The sequence below is a fragment of the Rhopilema esculentum genome, unplaced genomic scaffold, assembly GCF_057945365.1.
Source record: "Rhopilema esculentum isolate cy_ngs unplaced genomic scaffold, ASM5794536v1 HiC_scaffold_36, whole genome shotgun sequence".
NCBI classification, from domain to species: domain Eukaryota; kingdom Metazoa; phylum Cnidaria; class Scyphozoa; order Rhizostomeae; family Rhizostomatidae; genus Rhopilema; species Rhopilema esculentum.
In genome coordinates this window covers 1,875,774-1,903,004 of record NW_028300847.1, presented here as the reverse complement: position 1 = coordinate 1,903,004, position 27,231 = coordinate 1,875,774, and the positions used below count along the sequence as shown (strand labels likewise).

Genomic DNA, 27,231 nt, shown 5'->3' with positions numbered 1-27,231 from the left:
ATGGGGTAACTAATACACTCATTTTTTTTATAAGAAACAAAGGTCGATGTTGAGTACTCCAGTTTCCTAATGTTCTGGAAATTTCAATACTCACTGTTTCTTAAGAGTTTCTTAATTATGATGTCATGAATGATGTTATGAAATCTTTGTGACCTTTTTTAACACGTCAAGAGATTCCCTTCCGTTCCGATGCTGTATTTGGATGTGGGAAGTATATTTTTATCCCTTGTATCTTAAGTTCTAGGCCAACAGGACAATCATGTTCTTAGATTTTACAAAATTTCGTTGTTCTCAGTTTTATCACGATTTAATAGTTTCTTATTTTGTTTGCTTCGAGTGCTGAAGTTTCTTAATTTTTTCTGACTGTCCAGTACTCGTTTCTTAAAGCCAGTTCCTTATAAAAAAATGAGTGTATTATTTTCCCCATAATTCGTTGTATTTGCATTTTCTGGCGAAAATGTATTGTTTCAGATGCTTCAACCGTTGGTTGAAATGCAAATTTTTTTAATATGATAGGAAATACCCCCTAAAGATGGTACTTCCAGCTATAAATACCTTTTCAAGTTACCACCCACACCCTTTCCCTGAAAAATGAATCATCGCGATTTGCAAGCTGGTGTGAGGATTTGCCAATTTTTTACACTTACCTCCTCAACAACAGTTGTTTTGATAACTTTATCAGCTTTCCGTTTGTGTCCGTTCATTCTCCTTTTGATAAGAAAAAATAAACACGTTCTTTACATTCTCTCAGCAAGAAATCTGTCGCTATGGAAATTACTTGGCCTTGACTATCGGGCGTTGATGAGTAGAATCTTACAAACGCTAAATACGATCGCTTAGCGTTATGCTAATTTACAATATAACGGGAGACACTTGAGCAGGTGCATCAAATGCTACAAATAAACAGCTCATCGATGATTGGCTAAAACCCGCGAACTTCCCCTTTTGATTGGTTAACAGCTCTCTCTATTATTTCTACGCGTATTTGATTGGCTGATTGGTAGGCCAGCGAAGCCCTTGCAAATATGTGTATGTTGGGCAGGTAGCTTTGATCGGTGGAAAAACACTTCAAAATTATTTCAAAATATTGTCTTTCTAGTGAAACCAATATATAATACCAATGAATGTAAGATACAAATAGCACTTTGATGAGCGAAATTGCTTAAAGGAATGGCAGATGATAAAATCCCGCTTGGCCAAGCAGAAGCAATGGTGAGTTCATTTATTGTCCTGAAAACAAATTTGACTCCTGTTCAGAATGAAAGAAAAATTTAGTAAATTATTTGAGTCTGTTTTATTAAATGATTTGACAGTAAATAGATCTTGCTCGCAAGCACCATATGATATCATGCCGAATAAGTGGTTTGTCGATTGGCTACTTGCTAGGCCTGCGTCGACCTGTTACATTCATATCTTGAGTGGTTGTAGGGTTATTGAGATATCCTGCATACCTTACCTCGTTCGATTTTCTACTGTAAACCCATGATAACATGGAACTAGACAAAGATAATTTAATTTCAAGCGCAGAAAAAATTCCATTTTGTGGAGTATATGTAAGGCGGGCCAATGGAAAAGTGTTCCTGCCCTTATTTCTTTTCAATCGCTCGTTTCTTAAATGTTTGGTTTATGGCTAGTGTTACAGTTTGTTTGAGAAATATAAGAATTTAAACAGCCCAATCTAGTAGAAAGGAGTTATTGTGTTATAATTATGTAATTTCATACATATTATAACGACCTTTATAGAATTATCAGAGTATTGTTGAAACAGTTTCTTTTGTAAACAATGATTTTCAAGTCAAGGCTCGGTCGCTTTATTTTCATGATATGATGCCAGTATTTCTTACCTTTCTGTAAACGTAACCTCTTGACATTTTAATCAGTAAGCTGGCTGTCGTTTTGGATCCAAAAATAAGATTCAAGTGCTCATGTCTATAAGCTGTGCAAACAAGCTCCTATTTGTATAGATTACCAAAATATTTGTTTGGAACACTGATCTTAGTCAAAATAATCATAAACAGTGTGGATAACAACATTGACAACTTTTTAAAATTTTGATGATCACCCAGGTACATAAAAAAGTTGCATAAAATGGATTTCCATCATGAGGCAAAATTAGGAATAAAATGATAACAAAGATTTATTGATCTTGCTCATTTTTCTGCATTTAATATTTATATCTACTTTGTCAACAATCTGTAGAACTCTGGTTTTATAAATAAAGCTATTGATTATTGAATTGCCAGGTTTTAAGAACACATTAGAATATTTTGCTATGAAAAAGCAACAAGATGTAACATTTTAGATGTTGTTCTAAGAAGTTAACCTTTACTAAAAGTTAAAAAGCTGATTATTTGGCTGGTTATGGGTAAAAATTTCTGGATTGACATATTTAGAGTGATACATAGAAGGCAATGTCTTGTATTGCCAGACCTGACCATTGTGGCTATTTGCATATTCCCACCCTTATAAGGTTTCAAGAAGATTTGCTACCCATAATAGCATTAGAATGTTTAATAATCTAAAAATCTGTTGTACAATGAGAGTTTCCACATTATTGAATATATAAATTACTTATTATGGTATGGTTTATGGAAGACTTTTCTCTAGTTTGCGAGCTTTGATTAAGGTTGAGTGATTAGGTATTCATTTTTAATGACCCAAATCATCATTCAGGCATTTTGATTTCTTTCTGAATATTGAAATTTGTTTTTAGATAATAGGCTCAAAAATTTTCAAGCTCAAATGTGTTTTAACAACCATGAAAACTATATTTCATTAACTCAACACAAGTCAACTCAAACTTTATTTGCCAATTTCATTTTCGGCTCTGAATTCATAAGATGGTCACAAACTGATGTTGTCAGAAATGATTGTCATTTTAAGCTGGGAAAGTATTTGGTTTCATTCAATGTTTCATTTAATTATGATGGAATATTTTCTAATTGCCTCAAAAGCTAGAAAAAACATGATAAATGGTTGACTTAATAAATCAGAAATGTGATCAAGAAAAACTATACTCCAGTGATAAATTGTAAAGTCACAAGGTACCAAATTCTTTTTGCGTTGATACCTTTTGAATTCAATATATTTGCAAAGATTTTGTGCAGTATGTTGGGCTCTGATACACAGCAGTTAGAAATCTTAGCTCTCTATCAGCTAGATTTGTACATGTTATGAAATTCAATTACAACTAGAAGTGGCTACTGATTTACAAAGCAGCTCCTTAAGGAAACAAGAAAATTAAAAGAAACTTGAGGCAAATGATGTTTTGTCAACTTAACTTTTAATCATTAGATATTTTTCTTTTAGTTAGAGCTGATTTGAATGGTGTTGTAAACTTTCTTGATAAGATTTTGGACAAGCAAAATAATAATGTTTTTGGCAGGTTTCAGAATATAAACATTGCAATCACACTGCTTTTGCTGATGATTGATATCATGTTTCAGTCAAAGAATGTTTATCTTATTGATATAATAAATTTTATATATTTTACCATGCTTGGCTAAAATTATGTTACAGTTATTACTGTTGATTTTTTAAAGATAAATAGTTGTATCTTTGTCTAGTTGCCTTTGTATAATCCAAAATGCTGAAGGTTTTAAGAACTGTAAAAATTCAAGGCTTCTGATGAGGGGGTAATTTGAAAAGTAATATATGCCTACAATGTCCTTCATGACACCCTATAGTGCCACCCTTTCAAATAATGGCAGCTTTAGGGTAAATCCCTATTTTAATGATAAAGAGTAAAATTTTCCATTTTTTATCTTATCACAAAAAGCTGTCAATATATCAGTACTGAATATTGGCAAGCCCTGTAACTATGATACAAGGGGGTTCTTAAGCCCCATAAACTTTGGTAAGTTATCAAGTTTAACTACCAATGAAGAAAACAGTTTTGGTAACACAAGAGGCTACCTTGCCCTACTTTTTTGTGTTTGGATGCCCAGTACAGAATCAATTGAGAAACAAGTAATATCAATGTAAGCATTAATTTTTGAATTGGTCAAGATAGTCAATTTTTGGGAGATTAAATTCCTTGTTTGGGTGTGCTTCAATCAGTTATGCAAAAAGAGCTTTTATTATATCAAAAAGAATTTTTAAACCTTTAACAAAGAGCTTCCTGAGATGTCTGTCCCATGCTAAGTTTTGTACAATGAAAGACATTTAGGAATTCCAGGATCCCTGGGTAGGATTTAGCAACGCAGGTGCTAAAGTTGTTTACACCTACAAAAAGATAAAGCTACTCGGTTGAATGAGTTTTAAAGAAGAAATTATTTTTGATTATTAGGAATGCTTTGCATGAGTAGACAGTACATAAAATTTTTTAGAATATCAAAGTTAACAAAAGTTATCATGAAATCACAAGATCTTGAGGCTTCTGTCACCCACTGTCACCTTTATCCTGGTTCAGATGATATTGCCTGATTGGAAGATTAGAATATTTGTTTGTCTACTGTAGTTGATATTAATTAGATAAACCTTGCAATGATTCCTGAACATATCCAAATAGCGGGTAGCAAAACTTATTAAAATTTCAATGTCAAATAGTTTCACATCAACTCCCAGCGAGCAGCTATTGTGTTTTTTGTTTTCAGTGAATAGATGGACAGACTTGACTAAGGTTTTTTTAAGCGTTCATAATTAATTTTTTTTTAAATGGCGTTGTTAGCAAAGGCGTTAGCCTGAAATTTTATGTTATCTTGTATATCGCAACTTTTAAGACATACTTTCCCCTTTTTTATCCGACACTCCTCAGATAAAATTATCATAATAAGGCTCAAAAATGGGAAGTTAGGAAGCTAGCGGTTTTCATGTAACGTATTTCGACGTATTTCATCGCATATATTAAGATTACTTCGTTATATTAAAACCGACCAAATTATATGAAAACCACCTATAGTAAAAAATCCTTATAGAACGTAATTCATTGTAATTCATCGGAAGAAGTGAAAAAACTGTTCTATCCGACAAAATACCTTGAATTACGATGAAATGCGCCGAAACACGTTATATGATAACCAGCCTTAAAGAATGAGGCAGTTAATATTTTCTCATTGTGAAAAGTGGGTATAAAATCAGTTTTACGTATGCTTGTAAAACAATATCATTGAAAACTGAAACTGAACTAAAACTGAAAATAGATTTTAATATACTTTGAAGTAAATATCGGACAAGACCAAATTATGATCCTAGGGAAGGCAGAAGTCCGTCCTTCATTGATACTTTTTTGTAGGCCTAAACATTTTTTTAAAGGAGCCGAGGGATGCTGGTTCTTGTTATTTATAAGACGGTAGCACTAGTCGAAATAAAGCTTGTAGATTATCTTAAAAATAAGATAACTGAGATAAAGATGAATAAATCGACAATTGGGGTTATAGTATAGTAGTTCGGTAAAATAATTATCTTAATCAGAAAGTAAATGTAAGTCTTGTGGACAGTGGCATGAATAGGGCAGTCGGGGTCCAAAGGGATTTTTCACTTCGGGGCCCCCTATTTTAAGCATTATGCCACTACTTGTGAGTGTGTATATCAATCTATCATTGTTAAAAGGTTCCTGCGGGTAGGCCTTTTCAGGCCTGTTTTTCTATCGTTTTGCTAATGTACAGTAAAATGCAATACATGCAGTCATCTCATAAGATTCTACGCTCCATTTAACTGCCTTTGTTATTTACTGATTTTTGTTTTGGGTGTGGCTCGTATCACGGGGTGTGACCTGTAGTATAGCATGGGGAAGGCACGTATTGCTAGGAAAGGTAAATACATAGTAAAAGCCATCTATATGAAATAATTGTATCTAGGCAATCTAGTTCTCTAGAGTTCCTTGTTCATTTGTGTTTGGTTGGTGTGAGAACTGGTGAATGAGTACACATGTTTTACGCTTGACTGGTCATGGGTCGGCAGGCGAACAATTTATTAAAAATGGCGGCATTGAACGAGTATTCTCATGAAGCGAATTTTCTGCTGTTTAGCTCGTGGATCTTATAAGGATTTTATAAACGGTGAGAAAAAATTTATAATTTGCATCAAAATGAGAACATTTTTTATTAACTCGTCAGCAAAGTGGCCGGTGATAAGAAAAAAACCACAATATAAACACAATAAAATGTATGTTGTTTGCATATTCTCGCCCAAAGCATTACGAAACTCTTTTTAATTTCGTACTTCTAATATGATAAATTGATGTATAATTCGTGTTTTGTGAGCTGCTTTTTAGGCTTATGTTACTACTCGTCTTTTATTTATAACAGTAAAGAAATTCAATATATCTACAATGTTTTGAATTTTTCCACCTGAACTTTTGCCTTTTACGCAGTTAAATATGGCTTTAAAAGTATTGAAATCAGTGAAGCTTAACAAACTATGAATTTCCTCCTCTGATTTTAATTCAATTTGATTTAGAATTATTGTGCTCACATCTTCACCAATCGGCACAGATAAATATGGCCTAGCGTGGAAACTATAGATTGCTGCAAAGATTTCCTTGAAATAATCTCAGGACTGCCATCTTATGAATAAACTTAAAATTCCACACCTTCGTGAAAATATTTATCATTTCAGTATGAAGTTTTGTTTTAACTTGGTATATCCTGCATGTCAGAAAAAAGGTTTAACTTATCAGATCTATGTTGCCTAGTTACACAAGATTCTGAGTTGCATTAAGCAAGCAAAGACAACCGCTGATAATGAACATAAATATACTAGATTGCGTGCGGTACAATATAATTATATAAAAACGATGAATAGGCCTTAAGCAGTAGCAAGTAAGCCTTGCTGTTGTAAAGTGTACTTATCTTTCTTTCAATTTTTCATCTTAATTCATTTAAGACGGATTCCTTGTAGTACCACAGTAGTACCACAAGTATTATTACCATGGAACCGCAGTAGTACCGCAAGAAGTATTTCAAAACGTTTCTTTGTTAAGAAAGATATTTTGTCTTTATAGCTTTCTCTTGATTAATTTGTTAACAAGCTTCCGAATGCTGTATTACCAAAGACATCATTTTTGACTTACAAATTTCTTTTTTTCTTAGGAATTGACAAACAGAGGTTACAACACCTTTGGTGATGGAGTGCCTAATGGAAAATACAAGGTTTGTTGCTTTTTTATGCCATACCCTTTTGTCCCATACCCTTTTGTGCCATACCCTTTTGTGCCATACCCTTTTAGGCCATACCCTTTTAGGCCATACCCTTTTAGGCCATACCCTTTTAGGCCATACCCTTTTGTGCCATGCCCTTTTGTGCCATACCATTTTATGCCATACCCTTTTGTGCCATACCATTTTATGCCATACCCTTTTAGGCCATACCCTTTTGTGCCATACCCTTTTAGGCCATACCCTTTTAGGCCATACCCTTTTGTGCCATACCATTTTATGCCATACCCTTTTGTGCCATACCCTTTTGTGCCATACCCTTTTGTGCCATACTCTTTTATATTAGGCTTTCATATAACCTAAAAATCCTTGCTGAATTATAAGGCAATATGTCGTTGATGAAAGTGACAGGCAATGTGTCGTTTGTAACCACTTGCCTATGAGGTTTGCGGAAAGCTTTATTCTATGGGCTAAACCCACTGGATATCAGCCCCGGCAACTATTTGTTTAGAATTCCCTGACTCTCTACATGGCAGTCAGCAAAAGCTAAATTATAGTTCTGAATTCTATAACATTGAAATTGTCTTTCAATTCTTGCACTGGACTTTCAACGCATCTTACTCTTAAATTGATGCCCAAAGTTCGAAGACAAGCTTAAAATCATTATTAGGACAGCTTTCCAATTCTTGTTTTATCAAGCTGGTTTTCGGCAAATATTTGATATTATACATATTATTCTATGTATTATTTTGCGTTTGTTAAGGCTGGTGCTTAACATATTTTGTATTACCTTGAATCGCCTAACTTTCCCGTGCTAAAGTCGGAGAATAATTATACTAGTTTTAATTGTTATTGACCGTAAAAGAGTCTCCGTTTTGTAAGGCTCCATTCGTTTATATTAACAAAGTTATGTTATGAAGCTGTATAAAATTTTCTTGTTTTATTTAATTCTTAAAATTTTTCATGTATTCAAATAAGCCGTGACGTTGCAATAAGCTGATTTGAATTCAGGGACGGACACCTGGGAGGCGTGGTAGACGGTCGCCCCCCAAAAGTTTTGAGGACAATGGACTTTTCCTCTAAAACAATGCGAAAATTTGACGTCATCCCATCAAAACATAGGTCCCCCCTCCAATATTTGACCAAGTGTCCGCCCCTGTTTTATAAAGTGTTTGTCCCCCCTGTTTGTGTGTAAAGTTGCTCTCTAACCCACTTCAAACTCTGTAAGAAGGGTTCAGTGTCCATGCTAGCGGACTGTAATGGTAAAGGCCACACAGTTTTCGATAAATTTTTCAAGTATACTTTTCAGAGGACTAGGAACAGTTCAACGATTCAAGCAGAAATCAGACTTGGAAATGAACTTGATACAATGATAGCCTCTTCTATTCACCAGCCAGAAATCGTTCTGGTATTCAAAGGTGGATCAATTTTTACAGGCCTTGCTATGAAATTATACCTGAAAATGATTCTTCTCGATCAAATTAGCTCGAAAGCACTGCCATCTGTTTTTAATCTCTCCTCGAATCCTAGATAATTTTGAATTATCATTAAACAGATGCAACAAGATTCGTATTTCAATTTCAGGGCATTGATGATGAGGACATGAGTGGCGAAAGAGGTTGTTATTTTCGGGATGGCCTCCGAAAGATTGGTAAGCTCTAATTCCTTACAGTAGCTAGCTGTTTTTTATTGAAGATCGTATCTTTAATATTCTCTATTTGATTTTATCGTCCTCGCAATAGGCAGGCCTAGAAAACCTCAAATATTCTGTCTGGATAAAATTTTAATTTGATTTGTACCAATTTGTTTACGTTCGGCGATTTGCGATATCCTTATTTTTTAATAAATACTTCATCAGAATTATTTGCTAGGGAGTTTAACTGAGTATTGTGTCTTTGGCAAAACTGTATTTTTCAATTCTTTTTCCCATTGGATAAAGGGACATATATTTGGTATTGCCTAAATGACACTTTTTTCTTATTATTTTATTTGAATTCCTAAATTCAACTCGTTTATTCACAATTTATGATTTAATAACTTTTTGAAACTGCAAAATTTGAAGATGGCATCAGAATAGCGGAAACATGTATAAGATAATATTTTAAAGCAACAGTATTTAATTTAAGTAAACTTGTTCCTCTGTCATATGATATTTACATAACATTTTATCGCACATCTTCTTGTGCCATTTGCAGAAGACATTAATTGGACCATTGCCCTGTTTAAACTAATAATTCGCTGAATTTTTTGGATCCAATGTTTTTCGCATATTGACCAGCTGCTCAAGATTCTACTCAAATCTCTCCAGCGTCATCTTGAAATAATTTGACTATTCAATTTTGATTAAGTGACTTTTCATTTCGCAGACTTCATTCTTGTTTACACGGAGGACAATGAAAAACCAGCTGATCCGAAGCATTTGGAGTACAGGGAGAAATTTCTTGCAAATTTGAGAAAATCCCATTTAGATATGGAGGAGGTAAGATGCACGCAGAAGATTTGCCGGCATCTTTGACTAATGCCTTTGAATAATTTATTTCCTAACATATTTCGGTTGTAAAAATGAAAATGACTGTTTAATTATCGTTGTATAGCTGTTTGTTAAATAGCCAAGTGTAATTGTAGATTGGGTTTCAAATAGCTCAAATAGTTGCTTTATAATGTATGTTTAACAATTTTACAAGGTTCTGTAATGAAAACAGCAAGCGCGTCGTCCCGCGGTTATGTTGCTTGCCCGCGAGTTTAAAGGTTGCACGAAACACTGACTGGATTCACAAAAAAAGCATTGAAAATAGTCTCTTTAAATACCAATCAAGTACCGCTAGCGCCGCTTGTATTGTTTATTGTTTTTTAGCGGTTCGTGCGTTTTCCGCTTGTGAAATATTATTTTATGTGTTGTTGAGTAAATATTCTATGGCAGAAATTTTGAATGTCCATAATGTTACGTTATGACCATTGTACTTTAGATTTGAATCAGTACATATCTTAGAAAATGTATGTTATCTAATCTAATCATTTGCCTATACAAGACTACTGTAAAAAATCCTTTCTTTACAACATTTTACACAGATATACAACTTCGGATTCTGTTTTAATTTCACAGGAAGTCACTGAAGACAAGAACACGAAAGTCCATTTCATCAAGTGCCATTGTCCGTTCGAAGTTCTCAAATTCTACGCAGAAGAAATGAGTTTCAGAGCGCCTTTAGAAGTATGAGTCATGCTAAGCCTTTATGAAATGCTCACCTAAAGCTCTTTGAACGCCAGATGTTTTGCCTCGTCTGTATGCTTTTCTTTTCTTGGTTCCGATGCTTTCAACTCCCGTGAATACAAAGACCCTGTTGTTAAAGACAAGTCCCTTTACTGAGAGCACAGGTGCAAACGGGACCAACGCGTATTGCTACAGGACCTATCATAACAGACTTTAGGGATACTCTTTTCAAGATTTTAGCACATCATTCTCCAGTTGCAAAAATCTTTAAATTTTCACCATTTTCTAAGATATGTTTTTCAGAATTTCAGTACGTATTAATAGAAATAAGCCTTTCCTTTTACTTTAAAACCTTGCGCGAGTGTCTCAGGGAGTTTCCAGCACTTTTCCATTTGAATTCTAAGTATGTATTTTGGCTCAATTTATCCATGACGAGTTTCCAGATAAGGCTTTTTGAGTTAAAAAATGTTCCATTCCAGCTTCGAAGTACTGTGAAAACCAACTGGACCGAGCGAATGCTTGCAAAGTTTCATCTACCAAATCCATTCAAAGAAGAGGTCCCAAATTCACCACCGGACTTTTTCACTACGACTTTTCAAGGAGATAAAATGCACAAGTAGGTATTTTGTTTGCAGAGGTACTATGCCTTGCCTTGAGATCAGATACATTCGTATTGTTACATTTTCTAAACTGTTCCTTGTTAGAACCCTGTTGTGTGCCCCCTTTGTCCTCATTTCCCACCCTTCCCTCCTTTGTAGTTGCTTCAATATACACCTAAGCAGTATTTTGAGCTTTTGCCTTAAAAAACCATTTTTACCAAAACTAAGGCATTCATCAGCTAAATTTAGAAGCTTAACAGATATGCAGTTATATCGAACGATGTTTCCACCTTCATGAACATTAAGAACGGTATGAAACAAAGCATTGCGCCATTCATTAGATAGGCACATGCCTACACTGATCTGCAAAATAAGGGACAACAATTGCAAGTGCTGGACTACATACGTTGACTTAAACAAATTAAAATTACTGTTTTACTAGTCTTTCGTGAAGTGCACGATATAAGCAGAGCTGTGCAAACTTTGATGTTTAGACGTTTTGAGTTTCACGCTTAAAGCATTATCAGGCAACATTAACTTGAACAAATGTATATGCAAGTGGTATGCTTTTTGTAGATTCATTGGCAGTGACAATCCAGATACCTACTTTACTGATACTCAAAGGACAAGAGTTGCCTATGAAATATTAGAAACAGCACCGTATGGTAAAAGACAAAAAGGAGAGATTGGTAAGCAAATACACGTCTTCTTTTTAAAAAATACTTCAGATCAAGTAGGCTAAAAGTATCTCAACATATTGTTGATTTGAGCTTCAAATGTTTCTTTAACGTTTTTTACGAACAGATCTTTTTAGCGTACCAGGTGGAAAGGTCTGTAGCTCTAACTTCCAGATAAAATTTTTGTGCTTCTTGTAGCTCTCAGCATACAGCATACAATAAAGACATTACACTGCGTGTCACACCGTAACAAATTCGAAAACATAACTAGTGTAAATAGATATGATTCTTAAGGACCAATTGGAAACCGACGATGGAAATATTTTTGAAATTTTAGAGGATTGATTTTCAGTTTACAAACCTTAGAATTGTTTGTATTTGGCGAAACTTTATGTTAACCAATGTAAGACTAGAACAGATAGCCTTAGGTTGCCTAGCGTTATTCACAAGCAATTTTATTATGTTGTACTTGAGATTTTACACAATGACACTTGCCTTTTTTTCTCCGCTATTCCTCTATCTGAGCCTTACAATTTTTCTTAAATGTTCCTTAGTTTTTAGGGTATTTGACCCTCGTGTTTCTTATTTCCCTGTATCTTAAAAAAGAACTGTATAGAAACTGCAGAAACTCCTCATTCGTCCCAAAGTTGTAATATGTCAAGATTCCGATGTTTTATTTAGTTCATTGAAATGGAGAACAAAATACAAAGGGTGATGTTGATACATTTTCAACACTACTAGTGGGGTTTTAGTGAATGTACAAACTTTTTAAACAAATTTCTAAACTTTGGCGATCCCATTCAATCCTTATTTAAAAAGCCCACTCCCACATCGTCGCGACCTGATCATACCACATCTAGTATATCAACATTTTACAAGATGAAATCACTCTCTCTTTTTATTTCTTAGGTGTTGAGCGTTTGGTCGCGGAAGGTTGCTTTACTGCCGCTTATCCGTTGCATGTAGTAAGTTCTGTCTCCTTCTTAAAATGTTTTTTTTTCCGAACAGCTTTGATAATTGTGAAAGGATAAAAGAGGTCGTCATTTATCTCGTTTATTCACTATCCATCTTGGTAGCTCTACTTTTGTTAGCCTTTTTCGAAACATTTTTACTGCTAACTACGCTTTTAGCTCTTAGGCCCTTCAGTAAGTTGGCTTTTGCATTTTCGTTTCAATGTTGCTGTTAAAACTCAATTATATAAACAGGGACAACATAAAAGACCGCGAGAGGAAGGTCCAGACAGCCCCGACGATGAACCACAAATGAATAAAAGACAGGTAATGCCATGCCTTTTGCGTAATACAATATTAATACCTATCAGAATATCTGTACAGTAAAACTCTTGCTTTGTCAGATGAAATGTTTGTTTTTTTCAATTTTTGGACCATCAAAAGCTTTCCACAGGGAAATGAATTGAAGGTTCCTAGAGACTTTGGTTCTTGCCATTAATTCTTAGAGACTATATTGTTTATTGGTGTATATGAATAGTGAAAAGCTTTTTATATTTAATTAGACAATAGGGATAGCTGCAAGGGTTAAATATGAATCTGTGGTTTTATTGGAGTGGTTAAGCTTACAACCATTTCTTTGAGGTTTCTTAGAAATAGGTAAGGAATTTAACGAGGGATTCCATAACTATTTTCGGCTTAAAAGTCTAAGTGATATGACCGCAATCACCTTTCCAGACAAAGCTCGGCGCTCCAGTCACAATTCAAGGTCAAATATTTAGCTTTACATGGATTCTATATCACTATCGTTACAATTGGATTTAAATATCGTTAGTAGTTCAAAATTCTCATGTCTAGAGAAGACTTTGGTTCGAGACCCAGATTCATGCCCTGAAATTGTGTCCAAAGACAACTTAAATAATTCTGAAAATACACCAGCATTGATCTTTTAAATTTCTGTTCAACCAATTTCTCAATTAGCTATTGTTTTCATTTCCAGATTTTGAAGCATTACTGGGGTCGTTGGAGCAAATGGGCAAAATATCAGCCTTTAGATCATGTGAGGTGTGTGTTCAGTCATTAGACCTTATTTTAAGGTGCCCCTTTTCTCATTTCTTGGCCTATGTTATCCCCCCATTGTTTTGGAGACATCAAGGAGTCACTTTAGAAGATTCACCGCATAATATATATCTTAGCCCTTATTTCTTCGGCAGTAGAATTTTACAAGTATGGAGTGTTTTAACAAGTTTTGGTCACAACTTAAGTTATGAGTTGGAATCAGATTCAATCCATTTTGTGACTAGGCCTATCTGTAAATTTCAGTAGGTTCGCACTTTTGAATGCATATTTCGGAGAAAATTTTTCAGGTTTTGCATTTAAGAGGTATCATGTCGTGAAATTTTTGCCCCGACACCTTAAGGTCGGTCTGCTGTTAAAAGTACGCTAAATTTGCAAATAAGATTTGTCTTCTAATTTCGTTGAGAGATCTCCATCTGTCACTGGCCAAGGAGCCATGCTTTCACTAATACCCCTCGTTTCGTAAAGTTTATAACACCCAAAAACTATAAATACATTCTTAAAAAACCTTAAATATCATTTGTTAATTTTTTTTTAAAAGCAATTCATGAAAAAAAATTTCTGAAATCTTCATTGTCAACTCACCCATCCACTAATCTGTGTCATTTACAAAATCTAGTACTTAGGCCTATATTTTAGAAATCCGTGTGCAGCTCTAGAACAATCAACTCCAGCCTACGCCAGCAAGAGTTAAAGAAACCACTTGTTACGCGATTAATGTTCGCTCATTTATATCTGGCATTGGTGTAGAAAATATATTTTGCTTTTAACCGAATTAATTTGCCAGTCGTTATTGCTTATTGTGATTATCATTATGGTTTATCGTTATTTTATTGTATCAAACTGTCTATTGTGATTCAGACTGTGCAGGAACACCTTAGGCATGGTTGCATCTTAGGCCATATTTGACTCCACTAATTGGACGCGAATTATAAGTTTCATTACGTTTATTTTCCAGGGATTATTATGGAGAAAAGATAGGGTTGTATTTTGCTTGGCTTGGTAAGTAATAGAAGAGGAAATTTGTTTTTAATTTGTTTTGATGATTTTATTTCTAGGTATTTTTGTCTTTGCAAAAAGAACGTATTATCGTCACTAGAGATAACTATCAAGTTTCAATATATATTAACTGTATCACAAATACAGTGTTCCAATCGTATGACAAATACAGTAAATCCTTGCAAAGAAGGACCTGTTTTTTCAAGAATCAGACCATTCTTGGTTCTAGGTGCATAATAGGCCAATATTTCTTATTCCAAGGGGTGTATCCCTTGCCTTTGGGGGAGAAAAGAGCCAAAATACCTTATATAACAATACTTCAATTTAATTAAGAGCCACAAAAGTCTTTATAAACAAACAATACAAATTGCAAACATGCCGACTGCGTTCAAAAAAGATCCTTTGTCAATGGCGCTATTTCATAAAGATATCTGTTTTAAGCCTTATATATTTTCAGTTTGAGAATCGTTCATTGATTGTGCACAATTTGTTAGAAAAATTTAGTACTTGGGCTGCCGAGGAGTAATAAAATAAAATATTCAGTACTGGCTCAGAATAGTTAAGATGTCCATATATTTTACATAATTCAGAGAAGAGATAACAGTTTTTGAAAGCTTTCATGTTTTGTTGTAGACCTAAATCAGTCGTTGTGGGATAATATTCTGTGTGTTGCCAGTTTTATGGATAAAACATTTGTATTGCCCTCCCTCAATTCGATGTTTTTCTACATGGTAGGTCAATACACTGCATGGCTGATTCTTCCATCCTTTGTCGGTCTGATGGTTTTTCTTTATGGTATTGTAACTGTTCATTCACCGGATAACATTGATGCGTAAGTTCTGTATTATCAAGCATGTTATTAATTTTTTGCCTACATTTTGTCGGTTTCTTAACGCAAAATTATATTTGTAATTTCTGAGCCAACTACCAGAGGCCATTAAGGGGGAAAAGCTTTGTTACCCAAACCATCATTTTGCTTTTCATGATTTAAAAACATAACTATGGTGTAACTTGCAAAGCATTTGTAGAAAGTATGTAGAAAATCAATTAAATCTGTTTGCAAATTGGTTGGGACTTGGCCAATGAAATAATTGAGTTTCGCTGATAGGTTACTAGCAGGTAATCGATTTTTTGTTTGGCTTGTAGGTTTTGGAAAGGTTCTCTAGGCCTTTATTTGAAAAACCTGTTCTGTAGGCCTATATTGGAAGGACTTGTTTGAAAAGGAAAAAGTCTTTGTCTAAGTAGCTTTATTTCAGACAGCCATGAACAGATTTTTCTGATTGACCATATCTTTCAGATCATACGATCCAGTAACAAAATTTCTAAACTTTCGCTTTCCCAATGGATAACCGTTCTTTAGGTCTTTATTTCTTTTAGAATTAAGATCAAACAACAATGATTTTTAGAGAAGATGCAAATGCCTTTGTGGCCTAAAAAACTGAAATCTCTGGCAACCGGTCATTGATTCAAATGATAGACAACTTTGATATGATGTTTTTTATGGCGTTCAAAAATTGTAACAATATATTTTTATGAGGCCATCACTTACGTCACAAGTGCATATCGCTACAGATTGTTGAATGACCTATGTTATTTTCCCGTAGGATTGACATCTGCAGCGCGAAAAACGGAACATATAGAATGTGTCCACGGTGTAATGAAAATTTTGGTTGTAAATATTGGGATTTGAAAAAGAGTTGTAATCTAGCAAAGGTGAGCACCAGCTTTTCTATTATTAGCCTAATGTATCAAAAGCTGATTTTTTATTCTTTTTTCAAATTTGAGTATCATAATGCTATAATGAATAGCGCTGCTTTTTATCCTGCGTAGACCGTCAATATTAATTTATAATAGTGCAAAGTAATTTATGTTAGAACAATACGATTTGTAGATATTCTTGGATTTTCCATCCGTTTTTTACAGTCAACCGCCCTTATGTTTCAATTTCTATAAAGATTACTTGACACAAAGCTCTTGTCTTTCTTTTTAAGGTTTCTTATTTCTTCGATAATGCAGCAACGGTATTCTTTGCTGTTTTTGTTTCTTTTTGGGGTAAGTTTACAGGCATTTGCACTTATTTTTATGTAATCGATCTTTCTGGTAGCGAAAATGAAATCATTTACTTGAATAAATAAGAAAGTCTTACAGATGGTGTCGACAACCCATTGCATTCTTCAAGACATTCTTAAATTAAAATATCAAAAAGCATTGTAAAAAGTTATATCCTCAGTATTTCTTTTATTCTATTGTTGTTTTCAGTATCATTATAGCATTGCATCATATTTAGCACATCTTTACTCAAATAAAGGCAAAGTCGAGTCTTGAAGGATTGTATAGGAATGTCCAGATTCTCTGTTCATTGATCTAAGCTTAACATAGCATCACGAACAGCTCAACTTAAAATTACTAATTATGTAGGTGCTAATTATTTCTGGCTCTTTCAATCACTCTTAATAGCAATTGCAATACGTCATAAGTTGCTAAACTCTGTGGCGGGTACATGAAGTATCTTGCATTAAAGCATCGTGAGCACTATCTGAAAATAATTATTTATCAGTACCTTTTAAATTTTTAATGAACTCAAACATTCAATATCAAGGAGTTTTCAAAATTTTTTATTCCCGTGAGTTCATGGGGCAAAGTGCACTGATCGCTGGAAGGCCGTTGGCCATAAGTCTGAATCTGATGTCATCGTAAAGGTCATCGTTTGAAGGACATCATCTAAAGGGCATCATTTAAATGGCTATCCTGGGTACCAGGGTCTCGGTGAAAGAGATGGTCGTTGGAGGAGAGGGGAGGAGAGAGGCATAATCTTTCTGCCCCTCTCGGCTTACTACCCATTCTTTCACCTACCCACTTTTTCTCTGAAGCTGTGCCACTCGGGGCACTAAACGGCATCTTCTAAAGGTCATCATGTAAAGATCTTTATCCAAAGGATCGAAAAAATGATGAGCTGGGCAGTCTGCATCATGATACTGTGATTTCATTACGTTTTGTACGGCTGTGGTGATGCTGTGGTGATGATGATGGTGACAGTAATATGCGAATCGAGCTGAATAAAGCTCACAAAGTCTCGATACTCGTTGCAACGTATTTCATATCCCTAACTTCATATAAACATGATAATGAAACCTTTGGTCTATTTTACAGCTGTTTTCTTCCTGGAGTTTTGGAAAAGGAAGGAAATCACATTAGCGTATCAATGGGATTGTCTTGGTTACGAATCGGAGGAAGAGAGACCACGTCCAACATTTGCTGCTCTTGCACCGACCGTGGAGAGGAATCCAGTCACAGGCATTCTTGAGCCTCATTTTCCCGACGAAAAAAGGAAACCTCGTTTATTTTCTGGGATCCTTATTATTGTTACTATGGTATTGTTTTGTTTCATTGTTGTTGTTATGATTTAGTGTTTTTTGCGTATAAGATGTTTTTATTCCGTGCCTTTTCTGAAGTTAGGCAGTTAGAAAAGTGGACACGCAGATGTGTCGTTTAGGAACATCAAAATCTAATGGATTGGTTTATTTAAGTGGGGGATAATGATCAAGTTCCATTTTCTTGTTTATATTCAAAATTATCTCTAGAACAAACTTAGAATTCTAGTTTTTTTCAAATTTTATTGATAACGGTTTATAGAAATTGGTGTTCAAGGACTCTATTATTTTTCTAATGGCATATATCTTTGGAGTGCATTATAGCAGATAACAGTAATAAAGCTTCTTATTTAACATTGCTGTTGAATTCTTTCCTTATACATTATACTCTAAATGTATTTTTGAAAGCATAATCTTTTATAGTGGTTGTTTAATATGTATGCAATGACTCAGTAACACCGATAGTCGGGATATTTATCAATCGGGTAGAACGCATTTCCCATTATGCGAAAGACTGCCCCTATCTACACAACTGTATGAATTACTGCAGTGCATCAAAATATGACCCTTTCTTGTATTCATTTTAGGTGTCTCTTGTGCTTATTTTCATGATCGGAGTCATCGTTTATAAGCTGCTGGTGTACCGTCCTTTGGCAAAGAGCTCTCTCACTTCATCCTATGCACTGCAAATTGCCAATATATCGGGAGCTGTTTGTAATCTTATGTGCATCATGATCTTATCAAGGGTATGTAGATAATTTTTGTATCAAGTACTTTTTCGTTATGCACTCTCTTTTTGTTCAAGTCTGGACAATAAGTTTTTATTCAATGCCTACGTCATTTTGCAGTTTTATTTAATCCACTCTTTTGTTGGTAGCTCACTTCTAAAGTAGAAACCTACCTTGCAAGAGATTTTCTTTCCATTTCCCTTGATACTTTTTTAAGAAACGATTCAAGATTATTAGTGAGTAAAGCACTTATTTATTTGGCTACGTAAATGAATTTTACCTAAATTTTGACTTTTCTTGAATATATCACCAACCTATCTTTCGAGTCTTATCTCTCAATATCGATTGGGACACCCAACCAAGATAAATTTTTGTTTCAATGATGGTACATCAGGGTAAATGAAGTCAAGAGAATTCTAAAGTCGATGTCCTAAGCTAAAACGCTGATGATAAAACCAACTGGCTATTTACTTCCTTATGTGCATGCTCAAATAAGATTCGGTGAAAAGTGATCACAAAGAAGCTCCCCTGTTTTTAAGTAAAATGCAATTTTTTGATAATGGTTTTTCCGGCCTAAAATGAAACGTTTAGAGATCGATATTTTTTACTCAAGCCATTCATTTTAGTCCCATGCCTTACTCTTCTACCCCCTATGACAAACCGATGACATTACTCGTGTTTATTCATTTTTATGTTCCATACCTCTAGGTATACGAGAAAGTTGCATTGGCATTGACTCATTGGGGTAAGCTTTCTTTAAACACAGCATCTTTATACCGTATGGCTTGTATGATCTAGTTATCTCATTGTGTATGATTCATCAGCTTTATATCATCGTGTTAAGTTCGTTATTTTTTTATGAAATTGTATAGAAAGTACACTTAACAGTGTTTATTTGAATTGGCGGTAGTGATGGAAGTTTGCTATTGGTAAGGTCGAAAACTCGGCAGTGAAGATTGGACAGCTTATGAAAGTCTGTTTTGTTAGGGAGTTGAAAGGAGGTTATGAAGACAGAACATCAAAAAAGAGCAATATCATCATCCTTTGGAGAGGATGTTGAAGGTCTATTTTGCAGCACTGGCTGTAAACAAGAAAAACTTTGCTTCTCAATTCTGTGGCTAGTTATTTATATTTAATTTGTTTAATTTGAATTACAGAGATGCATCGAACGCAAACAGAATATGAAGATAACCTGACGTTCAAAGTTTTCGTCTTCCAATTTGTGAATTTTTATGCTTCAATCTTCTACATCGCATTCTTCAAAGGAAAGTAAGTATCATGCTGAATTTGAATGAAATGTTTCTGTCTTTCATAACCATCTCCGTAATGAGAATTAGTCGATATAATTCCTTATCGTTATTTCAGCAAGACTCTCAATTCAAAATAATTGCGGTTTGGGATATTTTGAATAAATTTGTTGTTTTCTAGAATGATTGGTTACCCCGGGCATTACAACAAGCTGATGGGATTACGTCAGGAAGAGGTAAGAAGACTGCATCAGAATTTTATTTTCAGCATCGTTGTTTTATCCATAATCTACTGTTCTAAGACTTCATCGAATGAGACTTTATCAAATGAGAGAGTTATTGGATAAGTTAACCTGACACAAGATGCGTTCAGTTTTCATGTGACGTCAGCACTTTAAATATCGAATGTTACGCGAAAAGAGAAGCGTTTTCTTTGGCGGTTGTTCTCTGCCGAGCCACTGGCACGTATATCAACAACCTTCCCCCTCCCCCGTTGTGTTACGTCCTCTTGTAATCATTTTGTTATTTCCTTTCCTAAAGTGTGGGCCAGGTGGATGCCTCATTGAACTTGCTCAGCAACTTGTCATCATCATGGTTGGCAAACAGATGATTGGAAATATCCAAGAAGTAGCTATACCGTAAGTGCATCTAAGTAATTCTTGGAATATACTTTCTTTTTTTACTTAAACAATATAGAAATTACATTGCATTATTTGTTGAACCCTGATTGAATTATTAATTCAAAAGCTATTTTGGTATTTACTTTGGTATTAAATTTGCATTGATATTTCATATTTTGTTATTAACCTTGTATGGTAATTCTAATCTTTACCTATCATGCTGCGAAAGATTTTAATCCATGCTAATATTACATTTCATTCACTCTCATTTGACATTCTATTTCAATTAAAGTTTTTGTGGATTATTGTTGATGGTACTCTTTGATTATGAAATTCCACGCTGTTTTTCAAGAATGTCCAAGAACCCTCCTTAAGGAAAGAAACGAGCTTTTGATGTTGTTCAAATTTTGGGTCATAAGTGCCAATTTCGATCAAGAAAATTAGCTTTACATTTTGAGTATTGTGACATTTTTGGATTAATGATTCATTTTGTAATGTTTTTCTTTTTTAGTCTAATAAAACAGAAAATGGCGAAAAGAAAAAGAGGAAAGAAGGACGTTGTTTTAAAACCGAGGTGGGAGGATGATTACGAACTAGTGGAAAATGAAGGCCTTTTTGCTGAATACTTGGAAATGGGTGAGACATTTCATCTTTTGTGGTTATTGTTTATTCATTTTCATTTTTATTTGGCCATATAAGGGTTTTTAGGCCCTAAGAAACAGCGTTTAAGATGTAGGCTAAAATGGGTTTTATTGTCCGTTTGAAAGTTCGTTTAATTGAGGCTCTAACTGAAAGTTTCCGTGATTTTAGAGGATAAAAAGGCTTCCAGGAAGCACCCATCCTCCCTAAACGAATTTTTTGAGCACCTTCTTTATGGCTAAGCCCTAAACTCTTAAGTGGTGCGAAAGAATCTATTGTTTTAAGATTCAATTAGCTCAGAAATGACTCTGTGACTTTTCTTGAAAAGTTCTAATTGTTTGATGTTCTCAAGTGGTTTTTACCAGTGTTGCCATGTTGCTGACACTGCCGTCTTAAAGCTGCTTCAATTACATCCTATATTTATTAATGTTTTCTGGAACGTCAGCAGCAAAATCTTGGTTGAGTGTTTCCCTCAAACAAACAATATTTCAATGCTGTCAGGTAATTTATCCCTCAGAAAGTTAACCAAATTGCAGACTGCCGTTTTAATGTATGATTTGATGCTAAATTCTTCTATAAAAGTCAAAGTCTTTATAGTTTCTTGGTCATGTTATCTTGAGGTTTCATCCGATATGTCATTTTCTTCTTCAGTTGAAATGACAATGTGCTATATTTACTGCAAAGTATTAATTGTTCCTCTTTATTCCACAGTAATCCAGTTTGGTTTCATTACAATCTTTGTGGCTGCATTCCCGTTGGCTCCATTTTTCGCTTTGGCCAACAACATCTTCGAAATTCGCATCGACAGCAATAAACTGGTTTGCGAAACTAGAAGGCCGATTGCAGAAAGAGCTCAGGATCTTGGAGTTTGGTTCAATATTCTCGAGGCCGTTGCGAAAATTGCTGTTATTAGCAATGTAAGTTTAAAAGAAGAGAAATAAAATAAATACGCAAATAAATTGTGTCATCATCCTTATTCTTTTAGTATTCTTTTTAGATGCATTCTTCTTTTTATAAAATCAAATGCTTTACTAGGCCCAAGTCCCTGATAAAAATGTGATAAGTTTCTTGGGTGTTTTGTATACGTTACTACCGCGGTGACATTTCCTCAAGCAATCCTTAGCTTGTCGCAACTCAGCCTTTCTATTTGCTGTAGGGATCATGAAGTTGTGCTTTCCACCCCACTGGGTTTCCTTGGTTATGTTACGTTTGCGCGAACATAATGCGCGCCTCTCTTGGTTGAGTCCTACTTTCAGGCATTAATAACATCTTAAAGACATTAATAACTCTCTGGTCCTTTGCTGTCATTGCTATTAGAACATTTTATTTCGTTAGTCTCTGTTATTTTTTTTTCTCACGAAGGTAACCCTTTTCTGTTTTAGGCTTTCTTGATCGCGTTCACCTCGAAGTTTCTTCCCAAACTGCTTTATCGTTACAATGTTTCTGAAGACGGTTCACTAAAAGGATACCTCAACTACAGTCTTGCCTGGGCGCCTCCAAATGCAACAAAACAACCCTGCAGGTTTGTATCATTCCAGTGGTCCTGTGAATCCAGTCATATTTGCAACATGAGCCCTCGATAGCTTCACTTGCTACAGTTTTCTGTTTAATTTTTCTAGATTCATTAATCAATTTATAATATCTTAGTATTTCTTTCAAAAGTTTTTAATTATTTAGTTTTGTCATCTGCTAACTCTCCCTCTCATTTTCTTAACTTTATTTCCGAACCATTTTTTCATAAATTTTCGATTTTTCATAGATCGGTTTCATATTGTAAATTTTAACAGCTGATTTCAAATTCTACAGATACAGAGACTTCCGTGACGCGAATGGCAATTTGACCATTTTCTATTGGCATTTGCTTGCCCTCAAACTTGGTTTCGTGATTCTGTTTGAGGTATGTTATTTTCCGGTATTCCATATACTCGCTTTTGTTCTTGCATATCAGGCTCTTTTCCTTTACACCCACCTTAATTTTTCGAAACCACCTCAAGTCTCTGTTATGTAGCAACTGCACTTCTATGTTCCGTATGGACATTCTACGTATATTTAATGTATGTCATGTGGCTATTGGAATAAAATGCATTATGATGAAACGCTCTCCTTAAAAGGTTGCAAAGGGCAACAACAATTTTCTAGTCTGGCATTTTTCCAGCAATTGCTGGGTTCAATAATTTTGTAACAACATCTCGTACAAAGAGTGCTTGAATGCAGTGCTGAAGATTGCAGGTTTGAATCCAGGCTGGACCCTTGACCCATGCTTTAAGCGCTGTCCTCCTGTCGGTAACATTGATTAGGCTAAGAGAGGCAAGGAATGGAACTAGCCACCATGCCTGATCATGCTATTTGCAAATCGTTGTATATTGGTATCATCTTACTAAAAATTGCTATCATTTGTGCCGTAAGACAGTTATGTCATTGTAGCATTCTTAACTTATTTGTTACTTTTAGCATTTCGTATTTGCAACACACATGCTGATCGACTTCTTGGTACCAGATATCCCAGAAAGCCTTGACATCGCAATCAAACGAGAAGCCTACCTTGCTAAACGAGCCATGTCTGAAGGTCATGCCCTTGCTGAAACAGACACTGGCGATGAACTCGATGATCGTAATATTGACATAAAAGTTCAGTAAAAAAAACTACCGTGTAAAGAACCATCGTTTTACCATGCAAAACTGAAGCATTACAAGCAAGGACCCGAACTGGGGCGACCGCATTTAGATATCAAACAAAGCGGGTATTTATAAGCCTTCGGTTTTTTGTTATGTTTCTTGACTTGAATTCGAGGTTTTTCTCCGTATAAGAAAGAATCTACATATACTACCCTCAGGGGCGGCTGGGAGTAGAAAAGTATTGGTATTAGCCTCCGAAATTAAGACATAAGAAGGTCCCTCCGCAAGGTCCTGAAACTATTTAACAGGGGTGGAGCTTATATGTTCTTATTTAAGAAGGTGGGCAAAATGACCTTTTCGATATGATGGTTTAAAATAGCTTTTGGCAATACCATATCTTACAAAATTATTTGAAGGCACTGGCCCCCGTTGTCTCCCCCCAGACACTGATGACCCTGTGGTAAAGTAGTTCATCCTACTAGTTTTGGGTGAAGGATCGGTCCTACGAAATACAAATGAATTATGGCTGCGGAAAATTACTAGAGCGAAATCGTGTTTTGATACAGCGGTTTGCTGCCCAGTAATGGAGCCCCAAGGTATTAGCCCATTAATTCTAATACCATGAGGCTTTTGGCCCGCGAATGAGATTCTATTACGATAAAGCGAGCGATTTACTTTAGAGTAATGCAGCAAAAAAACGTAAGATGTATCATTTGATTTGAGAAACCGAGAGAAATAATGTGAGAATGTTGCCTGTGACTCTACGGTCATATAGAATCAAAGTTTTACAAAACATACAGTTCATACAAAACAACTTTTACAACTGCCTTTAGCTTAAACAAATTATTTCATGACTGTTGCTCTTTATATTGAGTGTCTAAATTTTGTCAATCAAATTATCCATCCAAAGGCATTGCTCGCAAAAGTACAGCTACATTTTGTAAATTCATAAAGTTAATTTGCAGAAATATTTTTTCTATAAGCTGAGGCCTTAGAATAGAGCTGGGGCTCTTTCCACCGTCCCTTCCACTGACAGTGGCCCTCGTAGTATTAGAAATGAAAAACTAATACCTTACTGCTGTTCACCCATTCTTCGACCATGGCTCAACAAGAGAAATTCACGTCATGCAGACCACAACAGACAAAAGAAATTTCGGGGCAGTGTATTAGTTTTTGGAGGCTAATACCATGGCCAGGGCTGCTGATTACGGCATTGATTACACATTTCAAAGATTTCAATGAGGATTAGGAAAGCTTTCATTCAACGAACAGAAAAGCAAATATAGCTTGGCTATATGAATAGAGCTGGTCGCATCGATAAAATTGTTGTGAAAAAGTGGCAGCGTACAAAAAGCAAAATAAATTTCCTGCAATCTCAGAGACCATAAGTCGCCTTCCTTTGAAAATAAAAAGGTATTAGACTAATACCTTTAATACCACCCCACGCCGCCCCTGACTACCCTGCCTTTCTACGCAGCCTATAAAAATTTGCGAGAGAAAAATTAAAGGTTGTGTGCCTTTTGAGGTTCAGTTTCTAATGCTCGGCGAAAATTCAATATGCTTGCATTATGAAATTTACAAACATTTATGTAAGATTGGCGAGATCAACAGGCCTCTGTTTATGAATGCTTCACCTTCAGTATCTTTTCTACTTCCTGAGCTCCGTTCTATTTCCAGAGCTCCTATCCATTATTATATTTAAGTGACTCCTGCTACTTGTAAATGTTTATACGACTCTTGATATAAGCTTGCGTTAAATGTTGTTATAATCCTCCGCCCGTATATCCCCTATTCTTGCTGTGTCCTCTTTTTTCTATTTTTCAATAGATTTAGGTGCAACATATTATTTTACGTGTATTTATGATATAGAAGATTTTAAACGATAAATATCTACTCTATGAGGGTTTATTGTGGTAAATATTTAGTTATGATTAAGAGGAGAGGCTAATAGTAATGTGTTCCATTTGTGATTCGCTTGATAAAATTTTTCAATGTCAGTTTGCTACTACGACAATACTCGTTGTTCACAAAATGCTTGACATTCAAAAACAGGATCCAAAAGTCCAACACGGGAATACACTGGTTTTTCAACTGAAGAGCTTGAATCGGCATTTTGTTCAGGGTCAAGTTAGACCTATTTGTGCATAATTTTAAGTTTGAAAAATTAAAGAGTTAAAAATGACATTTATTAGATGCGCCATAACGACTTCCGATGCTGTTTACAATTATTTTTTCGTGTTGGTAAGGTCCATGAAATTTAATGAAATTTAACAGGCTAAACATTTCAAATACCTTTGTCACCCCCAGGAGTACCTTTTCTTTATGTAGCAGATTGCTGCTTACGTTATTATCGGGCCTAAATACTTCTATAAAAGTACCAGGCCTACATTGGGTGGGATAAAAACTGATCTACTTAACACCGCTGGCATTTAAATGTGGAGCAAATGAGATTCTGTACAAATGCAATGATAAAGTGATTTTGCGTGTTATTAACTCTAGCGTTAACAGCCTGGCAACGTGCCCATGTCTAGAGCACAGTAAATACCCGCAAAGAAAAACAAGCTTTTCGAGAGTCAAATTGGTCTTGTTTCTAGGTGCATGTATGGGTTGCAGGGAACAATTTTCTTGCATCAGGTTCTCATGCCTGACAAAGTACCGACGAATTTGATTCGTAATGCCTGGCAATAGGGGTGTCTCTGAATAATAGTTGCTCAGGAGACAATGCTTTCTGAAACAGAAGTATTATTATTGGTCAGGCAAAAAAGGGGCACTTAAATATGGCTCTTGATTAAGAAAGTACGGTCTAAAATCTCTTAAATTCTTCTTTTTCTTCTTTGTGTTTTTCTTTGTGTGGATTTACTGTAGCATATTTTAAAGTATTCTTAGCTATGTAAGCAAATTTACATTTTCAATTCTCATTTAAAAGGCAATCAGAATATGATAGATAATTTTCTCATTCTCCGTATGTTTTCCCGTGCTAGCAGATGGCACATGTAGTGATGAATATGTATTGTGTTTAAAAACGTTGAATTCTTCAATCTGGATAGAGAATTTGGGTATATTAAATATTAGCTAAGTGGAATTAGTAAATAGTAAATTCTATGCGAAATTTGTCTTACCTTCGTGTTTTTCTTTGCCTCTGCTCAATGTTAGAAATGATTTTCACTGACTAGAATCGTTCCCAAGCAAGGGCGGATCCAGAGCAAATTTGAAGGAGGGCAGTTGGTAGTGGGGGCGCTGTAAAATTTCCAGAAACTGGTGACGAATGTACGCTGTATACAACACTTTCAGTCCCTAACTACTGACAAAAGGCTCTCCATTCACTTTGTAAGGGAATTTTCATAATAATTGTTGTACACTCTGAGGTAAAACTAACCTATGAGTCTCAGAAACTTTTTCACCT

At 35.1% G+C, this 27,231-nt stretch overlaps 1 protein-coding gene across 2 annotated transcripts; it reads left to right on the top strand.

The window, feature by feature from the left end:
- The first annotated feature begins 991 nt into the window (after nt 1-991).
- On the top strand, nt 992-26,946 carry LOC135688467 (anoctamin-7). 2 transcript variants are annotated; one of them, XM_065205327.2, is made up of 25 exons: nt 992-1,212; nt 7,032-7,091; nt 8,682-8,748; nt 9,464-9,576; nt 10,201-10,308; nt 10,788-10,924; nt 11,484-11,596; nt 12,494-12,549; nt 12,790-12,861; nt 13,532-13,596; nt 14,567-14,610; nt 15,343-15,439; nt 16,212-16,320; nt 16,599-16,659; nt 17,758-17,978; nt 18,566-18,724; nt 19,415-19,451; nt 19,864-19,975; nt 20,135-20,189; nt 20,494-20,591; nt 21,085-21,209; nt 21,924-22,129; nt 22,595-22,734; nt 23,019-23,109; nt 23,664-26,946. In XM_065205327.2, exons 1-25 carry the CDS (start codon nt 1,171-1,173, stop codon nt 23,847-23,849), a joined length of 2,574 nt encoding a protein of 857 aa, XP_065061399.1. In that variant the 5' UTR covers nt 992-1,170; the 3' UTR covers nt 23,850-26,946. The 2 variants fall into 2 exon arrangements, with proteins under 2 accessions (XP_065061399.1, XP_065061400.1); XM_065205328.2 differs by lacking the exon at nt 992-1,212 and adding an exon at nt 3,105-5,999.
- The last annotated feature ends 285 nt before the right edge of the window (nt 26,947-27,231 follow it).

What these genes read in the sequence shown, in the direction of transcription:
- LOC135688467 (XM_065205327.2), top strand. Translation starts at nt 1,171, where the DNA reads ATGGCAGATGATAAAATCCCGCTTGGCCAAGCAGAAGCAATG. An exon ending in TGCCTAATGGAAAATACAAG is followed by an intron (nt 7,092 to 8,681) that starts GTTTGTTGCTTT and finishes TTTCAATTTCAG; the next exon opens with GGCATTGATGATGAGGACAT. An exon ending in CAAGGAGATAAAATGCACAA is followed by an intron (nt 10,925 to 11,483) that starts GTAGGTATTTTG and finishes TGCTTTTTGTAG; the next exon opens with ATTCATTGGCAGTGACAATC.